The sequence below is a fragment of the Meriones unguiculatus genome, chromosome 3, assembly GCF_030254825.1.
Source record: "Meriones unguiculatus strain TT.TT164.6M chromosome 3, Bangor_MerUng_6.1, whole genome shotgun sequence".
NCBI classification, from domain to species: Eukaryota; Metazoa; Chordata; class Mammalia; order Rodentia; family Muridae; genus Meriones; species Meriones unguiculatus.
Window position 1 is genome coordinate 110,594,083 of NC_083351.1, and position 21,611 is coordinate 110,615,693.

At 37.0% G+C, this 21,611-nt stretch overlaps 1 protein-coding gene across 4 annotated transcripts in view; it reads right to left on the reverse strand.

The window, feature by feature from the left end:
- The window catches only part of Cdh12 (cadherin 12), a 1,315,861-nt gene that overhangs the window by 384,057 nt on the left and 910,193 nt on the right, over positions 1-21,611 (reverse strand). For all 4 annotated transcript variants that reach the window (XM_060380426.1, XM_060380423.1, XM_060380425.1 and 1 more), the window contains one exon: positions 2,293-2,705. In XM_060380426.1, coding sequence (XP_060236409.1) covers positions 2,293-2,523 — 231 coding nt within the window. In that variant the 5' untranslated portion in view covers positions 2,524-2,705. The remainder of the gene's footprint in view (positions 1-2,292; positions 2,706-21,611) is intronic.

The window sequence follows — 21,611 nt, forward strand, 5'->3', positions numbered from 1 at the left end:
TCAGCTTATGATTTTAAAAAAGGATTTGAGTGATTTTGCATCCATTTGCTCCTGCTGAATGTAAAGTAAATATTTATTTAGTGCAGAATTTGCAAAATAAAGGAAAAGAAAAAAGATAAACCATATTCTTTCATTACTCTGAATTTGTATTTCTGTAAAACAAACAAATAAATAAAATTCATGTAAGAGTACCACATGGGATTATCTTAGTCTAAATTATTTATATTTATTGTTAGGCTTATATGATGCCATCGAGGGATCATATAAGCATAATATTTACAAACTACATTCAGAGTATTCTCCATTTTAAAGCTACTTCTTCAAAATTGTCTAAGATGCTACTTGTGGTTAGTGCTAATGTATACACAGAGAGCAGCCTATTATGAATTGGACTCTGGTCTTCATTTTCTTTCTGCCTGATTCATCTATATTTTATGTTTTACTCAGCTTATGGGTATACTTGGTTCCAAATTATTTCATTGTTGTTTTTGTAACTTGTGTTTCCAGTTTTATTTTAAACAAAGTTCATGTCTTTCTATAAGCAGGTTAGGTAATATAGTTATGCATTTATGTGTGTGTGTGTGCAGTGATAATAAAGAAAAAGAAAACAAATTTGAGATGAAGTTAGAGACAACATGAGGAGTTGGGGCAAGAAAGTAATGTAATTATATTTTAATCAAAATTTAAAATCAAATTAACAGTATTTTAAAATAAAGAATTCAGACAATCAAAGTAAAGTAATTAATTTTTTAGGAAAAAGTTTTTTTCGTAGAAAAACAATTTCTGTACATTTTAAAATGGATAAACTGTAACAAATAAAAAATAAGTAGAAATATTTATGCAATTGCTAGACTTTTGTGGTAAAAATGTCTTGTATAGATTCTCTAAACTCCTATGTCCTTTTATAGTTATTTCATCAAAAGCAGGGTTGTTAGAGAGGCAACCAATTTTTACGAAAGAAAACACGGTGGACAAGAGAATAAATCTCTGGCCTGGGTCAAGGTGTAATATTCCAGTTTGTTGGGTAATCACTTGAATGTGGGACTATGCACTAGCCCTCAGGAAGAGGGGTTCTTTGTAGGAAGAAAGGTGTGCTCACCATAATATGTTGATAAAGATATAATGATAAAGAGATAGGTAGGGTAATCCCTGTCCCCTAACTCCATCCCCGTGAGCCAGTCTGAGGGTGAAAGAGTTCTGGCTGAGTTTTCCCACTTTTCTAGGAAAGAAAGTGTTGTTTTTCTTTTTGTTGTTTTGTTTTGTTTTTTCCTTTTTCAGTCTCCTCTTGCCAATGTTGTCCATAATGTAATTATACATTCTCTAGTACTTTAGGCTTCCCCAGTCTTCACTAAAGGTCCTTCCTACCAGGTGACTATTTGTTGCCATGTGACAGAACTATATGTCAATAGCTCAAAAGGCATGATACCTTTTTGTCTGGTTTGCTTTGCTTTCTTTATTTGTTTACTATGTTTCTTTCCTTCTTCAGTCTTCTTTTCTAGGCAGCTACACCGTTGTTGAGATTTACTGCTTGTCTGCCTTTGGGGGTTTTTATTTTAAACCCTAATAAAATCATCCCTGAACAACAACAACAGTAACAACAACAACAGCAAAATCAGTCAAAACAAGTGTCTTGTGCCAGCAAAAGAGATGGAGTTACAGGTATGTGGCCAAGCATAGTGATCTGAGTTGGATCCCTGGATGGACAAAGGCAGTAGAGTCACCCAAAATATACTCTGTCCTCTACATACACTCTTTGGTATTTGGTCTTCAGAGAAGGCCAGCAAATAAATAAACAAATTTTATAGAATTGTTGCTGAAGCATAAGCAAGACACAACAAATATATTGGAAATAAACTCCATGTAGTATGTTACATTTTAAGGGGAAATGACCAGGAACACAGATTCATTATGAAGGAATACAAATATCAGTTTTAATAGTACTTAATCCTGATGACCTGTTCTTGTGCCTGGAAATGGGCTGCAATTACAGACTCTGAAGAGTAATGCACTATCCCTGTGCTTTTAATGTGATTTAAGAATTTTAAATTCTAGTCATCAAAAAGCAAAAACAAAACATAAACTGTTTTATCAAAATAATGGGGGAACTGGAAAATTGAAGCAAACAGTGAAAGAGGGAAGTGGCAAGGCTTACCCAGGCCCGAGTCTGTTGAATTTCAATTACAGTGCTCTAGTCACTGGTTTGTTCAATTCCTGTGCTAAACATCCATACACAATACACAATTCTTATTCCCCCCTCCTATCAAGTGGTTGTCAAAAGAAATGCGGCATTACCTTTCCCACATACTGAGGTTCGGAGCCCATGTATTCTTCCAGCACAAAAAACTGATTCCATACCCAGCCACGTTTGACTCGTTGGAAATGGGATCGTCTCCCTGGAAGATGGATAACATTTTCTTTTGGTTCTGTGGCTAAAGTCTGTTGTGGCTGTGGTTGAAGTGGCGTTAGGAGACCTCCATCAAACAGGATCCAGAGAAGCAGGTATAAAGAGTTCCTTGTAAGCATTGGCAAAAACTTTCTCCTACAGTAGAGTAATAAATACTCCAGTATTTAATGTAGAGTCGTGGGATCCAGGTTTGAGGTGTTTGTGGCTGTGAAGGCTGAGCTTTCCGTTTTAGTGTTGTGACAGTAATTCACACATTGATGCTTTGGGAGCTTCTCCTTTATGACATTCCATCTAAGGAAACCTATAAAACAGATGAACAAACATGCATTAAAGTCCTGAAATCTCATGGCTACTTTCACAAAAAATCTAAGATATCTAAACATCTACTAATGTTAAAAAAAGAAAGTGTTCTAAACTGGTTAATTGATGAATGATTGATTCCCTTCAACCTGTTTCAGTTCAGATTAATTATCTTAAATTTATACATTCTTTAAAATTGTCAATAACAATGAAGCAAAGGATAGATTATAAACAAAAATACTACACATTTACACTTAATGGTCATCCTGAAGAAGAAATTCATTAATATTGTAAGACTGGTGTAGTGAGTGAGAGTGGCATTTGTAGCTCATCCTTCTGAGTGGGTAACATTGTTTCTGTACAACTATCCTGTGCATTTTAAATTTAAAACATCTTAACTATTCCTTCTAGCATCCTTTTCCATAGCAAGGAATTCTCATGAAAAAGGTCTTTAAATATTCACAAAATATGTTTTTGTCGAAACTAAACAGACCAAGGTTGAGAAGAAACACTTTAGACAATGAAAAAAAAAAAAAAAAAACAACTTTGAAATACTCTTGAAGTCAGAATACTGAAAAGATCATGCTGTTGAGCTTGGAAATAATGAAATAGAAATAAATGGTCTTGCTGCAATGGAAATGACAAATAGAAAATCACACTATTTCCAAACCTTATATTAAAAACAACAACAACAAAAATATTTCTCTATAGTTTGTATACCAGAAACACTAAATATGTGGATATTATTTTCTATATGATTCATGTCTCAGAAGGGAAAAAAATGGAGTCCATCTGCACTTGGTAGCTCACATCTATAATGCCAGCACTCAAGAAGTCAGAACCAGGCTTATCTCTGTGAGTTCGAGGCCAGCATGGTCTACAGAGTGAGTTTAGGACAACCAAGACTACATAAAGTCACCTTGTCTCAGAAAAACAAAACAAAACAAAAAACATAAAAAAAAACAAAGCAACAACAACAACTGAGTCTTTTTAAATAAACACTCAACTTTGCATTGAGTGAAAGGCACTTTCAACATTTTTGTGTAATAAGTATTTTGGAGGATGGAAAATGTTTAATAATTTGTACGTTTGAATACATAAAGTGCGCGCGTGTGTGTGTGGATCCCCTTCCTTGGTACCCTGGCAAGGGTGCATTACCAGGGCCAAGTGTTCAAACAGCAGTCAACTGAGTTCATGATAGAGGCAGCCCCTGCTACCCTCACTCAGAGATCCACATGGAAATTTGCAGGCAAATGGATAGAACTAGAAGAGATCATCCTGAGTGAGGCTGATACCAAGACAGGCTTGGTATACACATTCTTATGAGCAGATTTGAGCTGCATAATATAGGATAACCATCTATAGACCTAAAGAAGCTAAACACTAAGGAGGACCTTGGGGAGGATGTTTAAATCTCATTAATTGTGATTAACAAGACAGACAACAGAAGCCATGGAAGAGAGGAAACAAGATGTGAGTCTACTATAGACGGTCCTCTGAAAGGACTCACCCAAAAGAGGATTGAAGCAGATGCTGAGACTCAGGGTCAAACTTTGGACAGAGTGTAGGCAGTCTTATGGAAGAAGAGGGGGTTGGGGATAGAGGATCATAGAAGGGAAAGGAGCCTCACAAGAAGACCAACAAAGCTAAAGAATTTGTGTCCAGGGGGTCCTTTAGAGACTGATGCACTAATGGAGGACCATGCATGGAGAAGACCCAGGCCTGACTCTTTTTCCTTGCAGCTTTTACTAGACACACATGTCATAATCTGTTTGTTCTTTCCATATTTTTTGTTACCCCTACTTTCTCTTTTTCTCAGATTGGCTGTCTCTAGTTATAGCCATCCAGTCAAATTACTTGTCTTTTCATTAAACATAGAGTGCTTTGAAATCCCATTCTAACTGAGCAAATACTAGCTATTGATCTCTTGTTGGCTACTTTAGGAAGGAGAGTGTTTCTTCTTCAGAAAGACAACTCATACTTGAGTTGATGGGCCTCACACCCATGCATGTATGCATGTATTTTCAGAACAAAGTGGATTCAGTGAAGAGAGAGACAGAGAGACAGAAAAACAGAGACAGAGAGAGAGACAGAGAGAGAAAGAGAGAGAGAGAGAGCATATAAAGTCTAGAGTGAAAAGTGTGGGAGTGATTAGGGAAGAAATTAAGGAGAAGGTGTGGAATAAATGCTTGATCAAAATATACCATATGCATAGTGAGAGTCTCAAACAACAAAAACTACACTGCTGTATTTGTCAGAATACTATCTAATTGATATCAGTGCTAGTGATAATGTATAGGTTGACATATAATCTTATCAATTTCTATCAACTTTCTACTTTAAGTTTTTTTCAGAATGCAGAGCTAATAACTCATATTGCATTACAATTGACAATCATGAATTTCACAGTCCATATAGATCAACGTGGACCTTGAATTCAAACACTTTAATTTTAATATTATTACTGTTCAAAGGAACATTTATATAATTACCTCTGCTCATTTTTCGGGGTGTACTAATCAGAGAATGGAAACAATGAAGTAAAAGTTGTATCTGCTTTCACAATTCTCTTGTGGAGAATCTATTTTATTCTAACAATGACCATTTTTGGATACTTTGGCTGAAGAAGAAATATTGCAAGAAAGAGACAACTGTTTTCTTCCCTATGTGACAGGCAGTGTGTTTAACCTCCTGAACTTGAAAGCCTCCCATGTGACCTATCGCTCTTATTCCCTTGCATCTTATGTCATGGCAGAGGGATTAGGAGTTCAGGGTCATTCTTAGTTGCATAGGGGATTCAAGGCCAAAGTGAACCACTCACATGAGAACCACTCACAAAACAAAAAGAACTCTAAAAGCTTCAGTTCTATTTCATTCTACCAGGAATGAAATTTGATTTCTAACAAAAGTCCCTGTTCCAGCCTGGGTGTTGCAGTGGTATACTGCAAATTCTCTCTCTCTTCCCTTTCAAAGTTGTCACCATTCAAACCCCATTCCCGAAACCTAGACTTGAATATACACTGTGTCTGTAACACAGAACAGAGGCAAGTAGGGACCAAGTTCCCTTTCCCTTGGGGAGGAACCAATTAATCAGTCTCTTTATAAGTCTATCTTTTGAGAGTCTATCTTTTGACTCTCAGCCTTCTATAAATTCAAAGATGGCCATAGGCAGTAAGGGAAGAAAATAAGACATCTCACCTGTTTCTGTAGAATACAAATAAACCAACTTTTCATTTTGTTTTGAATGATTTGGAAATTGATGTGTCAAGATTATAGATCTAAGTGTCCAGATACTAATTTACCGTTTCTGGTTAAGTATCCACAGAGTTTGGATAAATCACTGACTTGGAGATCATTGTTAACCTTTGAAAACAGACTATGTGCTACAGAGTGTTAAGTATTCTCTGTCTGCAAATAGTTTTCAAATACTGATGTTATATCCATTTCATAGAAGAAAGGATGTAGTACAGATGTTAAACCCGTGCCCATGGTCAGGGTTAGAAGGCCACATCAGGATTTATTTGGGGAGAGTAATGTTAGGTTTTACACCCTTAAATGTTACATTATGTTGCTCAATTGTTAATTAATGACAACAGTCTTTAAATAAAAAAGAGGTTAAACTCCACCCAAAATAGAAAGTATTTGCTTAAAAGCCTAACCAAATTGTTTTCAGTGAACTAAGCAAGCATTTCAGAATTGCCTTAACTTCTCAAGGACTCACTTCCCTCTTCTGTAAAACAGAGACTTTCAAGCTATCAGGTTAATATACACAGTTAGAAGGAAAGAGAACTTGTACTCCCACCTTTCACCCTTGGGATGTGAGGAGTATGCTTAATTCTAGGAAGTAGAAGGAAAATAATCACTACTTGACAGTTGTGCATTCCCATGATTGGAAAATGGCTGCCAATTCTCAAAGGTCTCAGAGCAGCTCAGCTAATCAGCCTGGAAAGGTTTCAAAGGAGTGCTAAAACCTGGAGTAACTGTGGCCTAGAGGAAGTAAGGTCATTTCCAGCTGTGTCTGGCTTCTTTGCAGCTAACCTGATATTTGAAAGCAGTTCTGGAGTCAGGGATGTGAGTTCACAGTTTGAGTAATATCACTGACAGATAAAGAATTTAAGGATGACTTCCAAACTTGAATTCATTAAAAATAAATAAATAGGTTAATTAAATAATTAATAAAAAGATTTTTTTTAAAGAGAACACATTCGTGTTACATCTTTAAAAATTCAAGTCACAGTTTTGTGCTTAAGTAACTGTCAGGTGGCTTTCAGACTGTAGAAATACACAAAAGGTTGTTTTATATGTTAGGCTGTTTACAAGTATATACAGTTGTTTTTAAATTTTATTCAGTTAGAACCTGTGCACATTCAAAGCTAATCTCATTGTTTCAAGATTATAAACTGCATCTGAATTTGTTCAAAGTTTGAAGTCCTTATATAAGCAGATGGGCCTCTATTTTCAGTGTATGTTGACACTCCCAGCAGATTCCTTTAAAACACCAGATAACATCCACTTATTAGTGAGTACCTAACATATGTATCTTTCTGCTTCTGGATTACCTCACTCAGGATGATCTTTTCTAGTTCCCTCCATTTGCCTGTAAATTTCATGATTTCCTTGTTTTTAATTGCTGAGTCATATTCCATTTTGTAAATGTACCACACTTTCTGTATCCATTCTTCCACTGAGGGGTATCTAGGTTGTTTCCAGATTCTGGCTATTACAAATAATGCTGCTATGAACATAGTTGAGCAAATATCTTTATTGAATGTTGGGGCATCTTTGGGTATAAGCCTAGGAGTGTTAGAGCTGGATCTTGAGGTAGCACTATTCCTATTTTTCTGAGACATCACCAGATTGATAGCCAAAATGGTTTACAACATTACATTTCCACCAGCAATGTAGGAACCCTTTCTCCACATCCTCTCCAGCATGCATCATCCCTTGAATTTTTGATCTTAGCCATTCTATTGAGTATGAAGTGAAATCTCAGGGTCGTTTTGATTTGGATTTCCCAAATTACTAAGGATGTTGAGCATTTCTCTAAGTGTTTCTCTGCCATTAAATATTCCTCTCTTGAGAATTCTCTGTTTAGCTCTAGACCCCATTTTTTAATTGGATTACTTGCTTTGTTGGTGTTTAACCTCTTTAGTTTTTTTTATATAGTCTGTATATTAGCCCTCTATCAGATACAGGGTTGGCAAAGCTCCTTTCCTAATCTGTAGGCTATGTTTTTTTTTTTTTTTTTTTTTTTTTCTGATGACAGTGTCCTTTGCTTTACAGAAGTTTTACAGTTTCATGAGTTTCCCATTTATTAACTGTTGATTTTAGAGCCTGTGCTGTTGGTGGATATTAGCAATATATTATCCACACACTAAATCTATAGTCCTAAAGAATCTAAACAACAAGGATGTCCCTATGGAAGATGTTTAATCCTCATTCAGAAGGACAAACAGGATAGGCACTGGAAGTAGGAGAAAACAAGAAACAGGTTAGGAACCTTCCACAGGGTACCTCTGAAAGACTCTACCCACCAGTGTATCGAAGAAGATACTGAGATTATAGCCAAACTTTGGCCAGAGTTCTGAAATCCTTAATGGAAGAAGAGGGAGATAGAACTGGAGGAGTCAGGATCTCTACAAGGGGAACAACAGTGCCAAAATGCCTGAATCCAGGGGCATCGATACTCAAACCAAGGACCATTTGTGGAGAGGACTTAGACTCCCTGTTCAAAGGAAGCCCTATGGATGCTCAGTTTCCCAGTGGGTTCCCTAGTAAGGGGTATAGGAGCTGTCTCTGATCTGAATTCAGTGGCTAGCTTTTTGATCATCTCCCCCTGGGTGGTGCAACCTTGCCAGGCCACAAAGGAAGATGATGCAGTCAGCCTTGATGAGACCTGATAGGCTAGGGTCAGATTGAAGAGGAGGAGGATTTCGAACTGCCAAGCATCTTTTTGAGGCCTAGGAACCTTAAAGCAGGCATAATCTTTATGAAGGATATTGACACAGGTGTGCTTCCTTTCATAAGCCAAATCTCACACACACTGTTCAAAAATGTAGGCTTGTCTATTACTCTTAATCTTGTGTAGAGACAGAATGGCTTTCAGAACATTTCTATGGCTTGGTGTGAGTCTGGGGAGGCAAAGACCCCTTTTAGCACAAGAAAGAGTTTGAAAACAGAATCATATATCAGAGGCTATGTATGAAACACACATTGACAAAAACATTCTCTAACACTGTCTCCAGAGCCCACAGAGAAACAAATACCAAACTTCCTTGATAAAGAACTGACTTCCTATAAATTACACTGAAAATGCTTGTCCTCAGCCCCCAGGGCAGAGTTTGGTAAGATCAATTTTCAACACAATTCTAGAGTATTTGTATCTTTTGAATACTGCCCATCATTAGATAATTAATCAATGAGTAATAATGTAAAAATTATTAATTTGTTGTCTCTTTTAAATAAGTATTTTATGAAATTATTTTTCAGATACTTAAAATTACAAAAAAGAATTATTTTTTCTTTTCTTGAGATAAATCTCTTTTAATTTACAACATTGCCTGGAAGTTAAACTTATTAAAACATAACATAAATGGAGATATCATTTTTCTTTTGTCAAAATCTGGTAGAAAAACTGATACAATCCAGAAATTATTAATATTGTTTGAAGATTTTAACTTGAATATTTATGGAATTGTTTACTCTACAATCTCACATTAAATTTTCATTTGGATTAAGTTAAGGGGCTCACAACATACCAAAACTATATTTATTGGGTTTGAGTGAACCCACAATAGACTGAACTGTTTTAGATTCTTGTAGTAGCAACACCGTAACTCTTCTGTTTTAAGAACAGATGTAGATACTACGATGGAGCAGCTGAGAGTGGCCATTGTCACAGTAAATTCTACCGGAGTGGACGCAGGACTAGCCACAGGATTATCAACATGGATTGCTGCAGCCATGAATCATCTGAAGGAATGGGCGGGCATGGGAGTGTTAGCAGGCCTTCTGGTGTTGGTCTCCTTGGTTTGCCTGTGGTATATATGCAAGATTAGAGTCTCACAACAGTGTGATGCAGCCATGATCATTCAGGCCTTTACAGCCATTGAAGCAGGACATTCTCCCCAAGCATGGTTGGATACCATAAAAAGCTAAAATGATACGCTCAGGATGCGAGGCTAAGCACTGCACTCAGGGTCAGCCGCTTTGGACCCAGAGAAGAGCATGTCTGATTGCATGCGGGTTGATGCCCCAGGTCCCGCCTCTGAGAAAAAGGTATCGGACGGTCTGATGCTCTTTGGGTGGATGACACCTAAATGAACATCTGTACAAAGTCCCAATTTATTTCTAATATCAGAGATCAGACCTCTACTCTTGCCTGATGCGTCTAAAATAAAAAGGGGGAACTGTAGAGAGCTGCGGAATGCTATGCCTTAAAGATGGAGCTGGTTTCCGCCTTCCACCTTCCCGATGGTGAGTGCTCTCTGTCACGAACAACTCCACATTTGGCTAAGGCCGAGGATCTGGCTTGCTTCCATGTATGTGGACCTATCTGCATTGCCCCCGTGGCACGCCTGGGTTGGCTACCCAGAGGCTATTTAAGCTGTGGGCTGGCTTTCCCCGGGGTCCGAGGATTGTTCAATGTTCCTGAATAAACTGCATTGAAAAAAAAAAAAAAAAAGAACAGATGTAGAAACAAAGTGTAGCTAATTTATAATTGGCATTTTGATAGGACTAAAATGTCTAGAAAAGTATCATACCTATTGGAACACTCTAAGCTGTATCCAAAGAAAATTATAACAGGCTAGAAAGAAGAAGCTGGCTTGGACAGAAAGCCCTTACTTTGTATCTTTAGTTCTTTGAAGGGAGTTTCTCAGCTCCCCTTCATCATAAGGGATGGGACATGTAAAACTGTGAATGAATTACATTTCCTCTAACTAAGAATTATATAATTTTCTGAAATGACTTCATCATGTCTTGTCTCCTTTTTCACTTTTGGAGGGCAGAAACACCAACTTTCTTCTTGAAGAATTTAAACGCATTTTTTCCTCCTGCAGAAAAGCAGAAGTGATGGTTGAGAAAATCATTCTGTAGATAAAAGTCAGTGCTGGTGACGCTTAATCTGAGTCTTGATTTGGATCAAACTGTATAGCTAAACTGTGCAAACTATCATGCAAATGAAATGGTCCCTTTCTGCCTCACAGTTTTCTCTGTTGAACTAGAGCAAAAAGAGAGCTTTCTTTTGAAGGGGTAGATGTACATTTCTTGGCTTGTGTTTGAGTGATGCCTTTCTGAATGTTGGTTTGCAGAGGTGTATCCTGTTCTCTTTCTAGCTACGAGGTAGATGTCATAGTAAACTTTTCTTTATTGTATACCATCTATTTGGGACTTCATTTCCCTAATAAAATCAGACTTGGCCCCTTTGAAAGCATACTGGTCTGGTGCCATTGGAGTTGAAAGGGGGATGAGATGAGAAGGAGAAAAGGCATGGTTACAACTGACAGAGTGATTGATGTGTGCCTTGTTGTGGGATCCAGGACTTGATATTTCTTTCAGAAGGCCTCCCCTTATAAAAGGGATACTACTATCAACTGGCAACATACTTGCAATCTCTTTTGAACAAGATTGAGTTTTAAAATTGTTATTGGATGCAAAAGACAGTTTGTACTCAAATTAATTTTATAAGCAATTCATTCCTATGTGAGAGAAAAGATTCCTCCCATTTCCCCACAGAGGAATGAATTACTTTGCATTTTGGTTTCCATAGACAATTAGATCAAACAATATAAAAAGATTTAAAACCCCTACTTAAAAAAATTGAAAAAGAAAGCTATGAGTAAAAATGACTCTTTTATTATTTTACTCAGATGTTAGTCATGTCCTTGAATACTGACTTACATATATAGCAAGTCAACTTCTCTGCCTCCCATAAGAAAAACAAAGATATTTGTGTGGACTGATGACACATAGTGACTTTAATTTATAAAGTTCACTGACCCTAGCTTCATTTCACCATTGTTCAAGAGGCCAAACAATGGCAACTGTTTGAGGGTCAACTGAAGTGAAAATGACTACTATGGGATATGTTTTTACAAGTAAGAAAGAAAATATACTGAGAAAAATGTGAAACTGAACAAAAGGCATATCACCACTTCTCAGAAACGATAGATAGATAGATAGATAGATAGATAGATAGATAGATAGATAGACAGATAGATAGATAGATAGGAGATAAAATCAACTTGTATAATTATATGGTTTAATTATATGTAAGGAATGTAATACTAATATATAATAAACATGAAAAGTAATGCTAATATCCAAGGCAATTTAATTTTAAACAAACACCATTCAACAAATAATTTTTAAAACCTTGAAACTTTTTCTTGTGTTGGGAAACCCTCCTGCTAAATTTGTAGTCCACCATGACCAGAAAACCGAGCTTGGCACTAAATGGAGGACTCCTTTTGTCCACAGTGCTTTCTGTTCTATGCTGGACCTCATATGGGGAGTGTCTCTAGGATTAACCTAAAAGATTCTTATAAAAAGCCAGATGATAGGCACTGAGAGAGCTGTGAGGAACTGTAAGAAATTAAGCTCAGATTAAAACACAGTTACGCTAACATGATAATGACTGTCCAAAAGGTCTAAATGTCACATCGAATTAAGTATTACTTTTCATCAAGTGCTCATTTAAGTTGTTAGGGTAGCTCCGAGACAGATAGCTCCTATAGAGCTGCAAGCTTACCTTAAATAGTGACATAAATATTTCTATAGATTTGTGATGCAAATTATCGGTGGGATTTATAAAAATCACAAAATGTTTTTCTCTTTAAAATAAACAGGACATTTCTTAATAAGTACCTAAAATATTGACTTTTAAACTCTAAGTATAGAGTAGTCTTTCTTGTTTATTGGAAGGGTGGTACTAACTCAGGGTTAGAAGGCGACATTACACTATAATTTTTTAGTATTAGACAGTAGCAGAAGAGAGAGGAGAAAAAATTCCAAATAATTACAGAATATTCATTCCTTAATGATTCCAGACAGTTCAGAAATCAAAGAAGACTCACAACATCCTTTCTCTTACATTTTGCATTTTCTCTAGGGTGAACTCTTGATGTGCCAAATTCAGCATCAAATGTAAACCTCCCAAAGTGTTTATATTCGTCTCTACCAAGTTTCTTTGTAGAGGCATCCTGTCAGTGAGTTCTTTATTCCTTGCCACTGAGAATTTATTACAGCTTCATATATAATATACATATTCAAATAATAAATTTCTATATTACAGTGTAGATTTAAAAATAGGTGTTTGTTGTTTTCCTTTGATTTTTCCTATTCTACAGGGGAAAGAGAAAATATAAATGGTTTCCTTATGGTAGGAAGTACTATAAATTTTTCTCTGATTAATAGATAACAGTTGTTACTTTTAATGTGGGTTCATTAGAAAAGAAGTCAGTGCAATATATTCTTTCTTCTATCCTCTCTCCATTTACACACACACACACACACAGAGAAAGGCTTTAACTTTCTACTATGAAAACAAGTTCTTCAGGAGATGACACATAATGTCCTTTGCTCCATGCCCTTTGGTGCACAGCAGGAAACAATGTAGTTACATTTCACAGTGAGAAATAGACACAGAGAGGCACCTACATCATCAGGGGAGCTGAGGAAATGATCCCATTGTGAGTTGCACAGGATCTTTGCTCTCTTGACAAATGAAAATAGATGTCTGCTCCTTCTTTCATACAAAATGACAGCAAATGGGTGATAGCATAAGGAAAACAGAAAGCCATACTTCTTTGATAGCTTCTAAGCTCAAAACTTGAAACATCCTGCTTGTCTCCTGAAGTAGATCCAACAATCATTTTTATTTATTCACTATTTTATTTATTTATTTGTTATTGTTTTTCTTCTTCCTCCCATTTTCTCTCTCCCTAAGGAGCTGTGATATCCTGGGAGCAGGTGAAATATTTGTTATCTTTGAACTCTAAAAGATGATGCATATAGCTTTCAATCTTAAAGTGAATGGCCCAAAACAAAGAAGGGAGAAATGAATTCAACACCTGTGCAGCTGCTTCTCAGCACAGCTTTACTCAGATGACAAATAAACTGCCCTCTCTTTTCTGGTATGAACAAGTAAATGAAAATTGACTTGGACAGATGCTAAGGCTCTCTTTAATTTCATAAATTGCATTGTATTCCCTCTCTATTGCCAGGAGGTTTTTTACCACCTCTTATGCAGTTAATCATTTATTGCTTATTAAACAGCTAATAAAACCCAAGTGCTAGATTGCTTTCCAGATTAATTTGTCTTCTCAAGAAATACAAGTAATTCTCTGCTTTCAAAGTTGTTCTTAACTGAAGTATTTTTTTAATTCTTAAAAAAGACAGCAGACTTTGCATAATATTTCTATTTCCCATTTTTATTAAAAAATATATTTAGAATTTCTCGCTTAGGTCATAGAATGTTACTTTAGAATGAATGTTTAAAACCATAATATCAATGACATAGAACTGTATGAAATAATGATTCCAGATAGTTAAATGAAACCAAATTTATATTTCAGTTCAGGTGTTTGACAATAGGCATAAATTTGTCAAGACATCGCACTTTGCATCCATATGATTTAGAAGCAAAATCCATGATGTATTTGTAAGAGTAGCACTCATTGGAGCTAAACCAACTGAAAAGCCATCTCTATTGAGGCTCTATGTTTGTTGGAGTCATATTAGAGATAGGAAAAAAAATTGACAACAAATCTAAAGCATTAAATACTGAGTAGTGAATCAATCAATTATAAAATCCAAGTTAGTAGATATTACACCTATACTGGTCATTGTGTTATGCAAAGTGGGTATTTATACTATATATTAGATAAATTAAAAATATAAAAAGAATGAATTTCAATGTCAACATCGGTTTGGAGATTTTTGTTTGTTTTGTTATCTTCCATTCTCTATGTAGATCAGTCTAGCCTTGAGCTCGTAGAAATTATCCAGCCTCTGCCTAGCAATGTCTGGGAACACAGAATTGTGCTCTCTAGCCCAGCTAAAGAATTTAACTTTTTTTCCTTTAATTATTACAATTACTACTACTACTACTATTATTATTTACTACAATTTATTCACTTTATATCCTGGCTGTATCCTTTGCATCCTCCCAGACCCACCCACCTCCCTCTTCCACCGCTATGCCCCTCCCCTAGTCCACTGATAGGGGAGGTCCTCCTCCCCTACTATGTGACTCTAGCCTATCAGGTCTCATCAGGACTGTCTTGCTCAGATGTAGCCCATGAGCAGCTCAGTCTCCATAGGGGTTTCCTAGTAAGGGGAGCAGGGGCAGTCACAGGCATGAACTTGGTTGCCTGTTCCTCATCAACTCCCCCAGCATTTAACTTTTATATGTAGTTGGCTTTATTGTAATTTGTAATTAACATTGGGCATATACTAAAAAAGGAAAAGAAAACATTAAAAACATGACATTTTAAGAGATATAATGACATTTAATGACGTTTAGTGACCTAAACATTAAATTGTATTTGTTATAAACCTCAGACCTGTCTTAACAAGTATTTACATTGAGAGCAGAATGGCTATTTCATGCCATTGTGAACAAAGATGTGCAACAATAATTATATAATAAACTGTTACTATAAATAATTGTTTAGACTGACAAGTCATTTGAAACATGTATCCTGGAATTAGGATATTTATATTTCATACAATATGTGCTTAAGTGGTTTAATTGTATATAAATAAACATTTACCCATTATGAAGTAAAAAAAAAAAAAATGAACTAGATTCCCATATGGTAACATGAATAGATCACAAAAGGAAAATGTTGAAACAATAAAGCATGTTGCAGAAAATATCTTGAAAAATATATTTTCAACAGTTTAAGTATTATGCTTTGTCAAAATGAAATTTTATGACATTCAGCAAGGGAAAAGTATAGAGAATGGATTGTAACAATACATATGTTTGACAACTACTTCTAGTTCTGTGAAAGCCCGGAAAGAAGGATGACAAAACAACTCTAAAATACCACACCAACTTTTGCAATGGTCCTTGTTGGCAGTGAAATGAGGTACAATGTCCGTTCATTGCTCCTTGGTTTTAGAAGAAGAAAGCAGCAAGGAGCAAAATAATAATGCAAATTTAGACCACAGTTTAACATCTAGACTCAGGGTGATTTGATCGCTGTGGAAATGGAGTCTTGAAGTGATGATGAGGTATAGAAGCTTTCTCTGTAATAACATATCTTCACTCACGTTACAGTTGTAATGAATTTGGAAGGGATTAGAAACATATATCTTTTTTGTCGAACTATTAGATAAAAATAAAATTTTGTACATAGTTATAATCCATTAAAATTAAAGTTTAAAAAGGTTTGCTTATTTTACACTTCTATATTGATTTTAAATTTCAGGAAATTTTATAAATTTTGTCAAGTAGTTAACAAAAATGTATTGAGTCAAATACTTTCATTTAGGGAGCAGCCTTACCAGGCCACAGGAGAAGACATTGCAGCCAGTCTTGATGAGACGTGATAGGCTAGGATCAGATGGAAGGTGAGGAGGACCTCCTCTATCAGGGGACTTGTAGAGGGGTATTGGAGGAGATAAGGGAGGGAGAGTGGGATTGGGAGGGAATGAGAGAGGGGCTACAGCTGAGATACAAAATGAATAAACAGTAATTAATATAAAAAATTAAATTTTAAAAAGTTTTTTATTAAAAACCCCCTCATAGTATTTGGTAGAGAAATAGCCCATTTGATAGCATTAATTCACATTACCCTTTATGGTGTTTGAAATTGTGGGAAGACAACTCTCCTTCTATTTCCTTTATTGCTTCTTGTCTTCACACAAATGAGCCAGTGACTATATTTTGGCTCCAAAATATTTTTTGATTATAAAAGACAAAGAAAAGTTGTTTCATAGTTGGGCATCTTTCTATTCTGAGAGATAGTATAGAAGTCTCTCTGCAGAGTAAAAAACAAGCCGGCTTAGGACTAGTAAAAATGATTCAGATTTTCTAAGCTCAGAGGCCCTCTTCTGTGAGGTAACTCACTGTGTGCAGACGCCACTTTATCACTTTCCAATCACCTGTGTCATTCAAAGCTCAAAGAACAGGCACAAAAAAAAAGGCTGATACATGGGTTCCTGCTGTATGTCACTCTGAATAATGATGTGTATTGCTGTTGAACTATGACTTTCATGCTTGCTCCTCTTGCATGGAAACAGGCAGCTGTACTTATGAGCTTGCAAGAAGTGAAGCCTTAAACAGGCCATAGTTCTTCACAATAATCAAGATAAAAAAAAAAAAACTTGGATATATCCTCAATTCCTGTTTTGTTTTGTTTTTTTTTTGTTTGTTTGTTTGTTTTTTTTATCATATGAAACTACACCAAACTGACTATATATTATTTATGGAAGACATCAAATGATATTCTTCACATTATCTAACAAATCATAGAGGATACACAACTGCCTTTCATCCTGTGGTGATGTCAGCCCCCCCAAAAAAAAAAAACCTAAATTGGTGTAACTTCATCAGAAGGAATGCATAACATTGTATTTCATGGCATCTCTATGAGCACAAGATACTGCTCAAAGACATGGGAAATCAAGTAACCAATGAGACTCGCTTGCTTATGTACCAGATTAGACCAACAAAAGCGAATTGTAAAAAATGTACAAGAAAAATTATTTAAAGAAGGCAATTGAATTATGGGACACACTGGTAGAAACATGTTATTTTAATAAATATGACTGATTAGAATGGACCTCACTCATCACCATATCCACATCCTTTATGATAGAGATACTGCTTTTCCTTCTGATGAAAAAGGCAGTTATTTATGAGGATTATTTTTCTGCTGTTCTTAAAACTGCTTATATAAATAAGTAAATGGCAGCATATGACTATGAACTTCTTGTATCTGTTATTTTTTCATAAATTTAGTTAGTTCTTTGAGAATCTCATGCAATGTGTTTTGATCATAATCACCTACTTTCCAGATCCAGCCCTATTACCAACCCATTTGACTTTGCCTCTTTTTTTTTTTTTTTCATAATATCAACTTCAATTTGTGCTGCTCTTATACACTTGAATGCAGAGACGGCTCCTGTAGAAAGATCACTGGGCCTCATCTGTACAGAACACTGACCATGACTCTGCCTCTACCAGCATCTATCAACTGGTGATAGTCCCTCAGCTGCAGGTAGGACTTCATGTCTACCTCCTGTCTTCCTGCAGAGATTTTTGTCTGTGGTGATTTATGTCACTATTGTTGTTAGACTTCTTTCTCACTTTTGTTTTGCTTTTGGAGTTGGCTGCTATATTTGCATTTTGCATAAAGCCAGAAGGATAGACCACAGGTAACTGTAGGCTACACTCACTGACAGTAGAAATCCCATTTATCTGTCTTCATATCAGTTTTTCCAGGTTTCAGAGTCAGGTCCTCCTGCACAATGCTACTGGGGAAAAAGCCCAGGTGGGCAGCTTGGTCTCCATAATAGTCTCCCTGAACACTGCCTTTCCAGAAGAGCCACCCATGGCTCTTCAGCTTGGAGAAGACATACACCACCTGGCCCCTGTGTATGGTGAGGAAGCGGCAATCAGGGGCCACATAATCCTAAAGGGCCACGGCCATAAAGATAGGATGGCCACACTCCTCATTCGCCTACAGCTTCCGGTCAGCCAGCTTTGGCATGGCATGATCAGCTCTGCTAGGCTTTTTATTCTTCATCTAGGCCTTTGCATGCTGTTATTGGAGTGCCTCTTCCAGGAGCACATGGTTCCTTCTTCATGCTAACCCACCTCCTTCCTCCTCCCTTCCTGTTATGTGATATACATAATATGTAAAAGCCTCACATTTTAGTGCTAACATTGCTAAATACCCCATGTAAGCAGCCATGAATTCTGCACAAATCAACCTGATCAAGCAATTTAAAAATTTCAGAATCTTTTCAAAATTCAAAACACTTAGTAGAGGATCCTTACATTCCCTTGCACCAAACAGGACATTCAAGGCAACAAAAGAACCGTTGCTTATCTAGGACTGGCCAAGGAACAACTCTGGAATCATAAAGCGAGTGATGAATTACTAAGATCCCTTAAGCATAAGTAGTGGAAAGACTTTATTATCCAAAATAAGTAACTGTATAACATATACAAAGATTTACTTGTTAATATGAGAGCTGAAAATAAAATGATAACTGAGAATACATAAATTAAAACAGGAAAAGAAATTCCTGTGAGCACAGACTAAAACACTAGATGACATGGCTGCAGGTGTCTCTGGACGCAAGAGCCTGTGGGACTTTAGTAAAGAACTGGGCTGGCTAAATGAATGAAAAATGGAAAATGACATTGAAATATTAATTAAATTTACCCCATCAAAGAAAAGCCCATGGTCTATCTACAACTAAAGTCTTCAAAATAGTTTAAAAAAAACTAATTTCAATTATTTTTAGAAGGAAATATAGTTCTAGAAGGAAAATAAACGAAGAAACTTTGCCAATTTCTTTATTAATGTAGTCATATCCTACTGACTCCAATGATACAATAAAGGCAGTGATATCTCTGTATACCTAATGAAAATATTTTAAAACTAATAAACTAGATATTAAATCTATATTTATTTCCTTAAAATACATGTCTACAATTAATAATAGTCCATAACACTTCAATTTACAATAATAGGTGTCTTGAACACCAAGCTTTCAAACAGAGCAAACCTTCAGGAACTGAATTAGTTATTATTTCATGGGACAAAATAAGTGTCCAGTGCAACTTAAGTGAGGACAGGATTATTTTTGATTGTACTTTGAGAATACTATCCATCACTGAGAGAAGATGCTGCTAAGAAAGTGGCTCTTATGTGGTACTGGGAACATGAAATATTTGGTCCCTTTGAACCGACAGTCAGGAAGCAGAGAAATATGAATTATCATGTTCCAATCATTTTGTCCTTTATATGCAGTTCAGATTCAGAACGTGTGGAATAGTACCACATACATACTGGAATGTCCTCCCACCTTAGTGAAAAACCTCTCTGAAGAACATTCACAGACATATTCACTTCATTTACACAGTTATTCAAGAATTGCTTAGGTTGTCAAACAAGATTAACACTGGGAGGCAACAAGCACACCACACTCAAAATATGTCAGCCATCTATGAAATCCTGTAGTGAGAAGCATACTGAATGGGAAATGCTAAACATCTTCTTCTGGGACCTGAAACAAGGCAAGAGTGCCCCACTATTAGATTCTTCCAAAACATAGTGATAAAAATCCATTCAAGAACAAACACCAAGTTATTATGATTAAAGAATAACATTCATTCAACATGGAATAAACAAAGTTGAATTGTGCAGTCTTGCCATATCAGATTTTGGAAAATTATACCTTTGTATTTGTAAACTGGAAAGAGAGATAATCACAACATAATAAGTGAAGTAACTAAGACGCAGTAACAGAGATACTGCAGATTTTCACCCATTTTCAGAACCTTGAATACTTGATCTCACAGAGTGAGTGGACTCATATTCACTTTGAACAGCACAGCAGGAGGGCTAAGTACACAGAAGGCATTGAGGTGATTAACTCGCAAATGCAAGCACAACGGAAGAATCAAATCCATTGCTCTAGTGTCTATATCAACATATGTTACTAGAACACTATGGCTTTAACAATTAGAAATGATTGATAGGAGGATCCAAGACAGCGGCAACCAGAGTGCACCATATCTGAGGGGCAGAGGATCTGAAACTCCAAAACTAAGGGGCAGTTAAACCCAAAACATCGACACTGAGGCTTCCTGGGAGAAAGGGCACCAACCCTGAGCTGAGACCATTAGGATTCAGGTAAACCAGGAACTTCTCTGTGGGCTTATCTGCAGACTTCTCCTGGAGACACAATTCCCAGGCGCTTCCCTTTTAACAGGCCTCCCTACTCAATAGTGGAGGCAGCAGAAGTGGTCTGTCTGCAGTGCATGCAGCTCCTAGCACAGAGCACAGTGCTGGCTGCTCTTAGCACAGAATCCCCTGCTTGAGATTTGAGACAGAGAATACTCAATCTCCTGGCACTTCCCCTCAACAGGCTTCCTTTCTCCCTCCTTGGTGGAGGCAGGAACTGCAGAGGCAGCACAGTGCACAATACCTCCACACAGTGCAATGCCTAGCCCAGCGTGCCCAGAGCTCCTAGCACATAGTGCCAGCAGCTCCACCAGGACAGCCATGTCTACAGATCCCCAAAGCCTTACAAAAGGCATTTGTTCCAGCGGTCTTCTAGTTCTGCCTTGGTGGCTGGACACCCAGTGGACCACACCACCTCCCAGGTTCTGTGGCAACATAGGGATTATCAACATTATCAACATTGAAGCCCCTGCTCTGCAGGTCTACCAGTGTAGTCCAAGCAAACAACTCTTGGAGCCTAGGCAGATCTGAATACCAGAGCAACAGTATAACAGAACTGAAGACTACTGAGGTATTCAGGAAATCAGTACAGATGACTTGTGCCCACAAACAGTGCCCAAAACATGCCCGCAAACTGTGCCCCTGAACAGCATTAGCATCTGCACCCTCTCCTGCACCTACAACCTCCCCATATTCCAAACATCTACACTCTCTAGCACCCTGCCCTTCAAGACACACTTCCACGCACATGCTCATGCTTGCTCCCCTGCAATTGTGATTCTGCTCCTTCGCCCCTTCCTCCCTTAGGTACAGCTGAAACACCAACGCACACTCTCAAACCAGTGGGCCTCTCTCATCTTCCTGAAGAATACCCCAGATACCACAGAAAGACAGACCCAGTCTGAAGTACATCCTCCAGGAACAAACAGTGAAGGTTACAGATAAGCTGATGGCCAAAGGTCAGCGTAAGAACA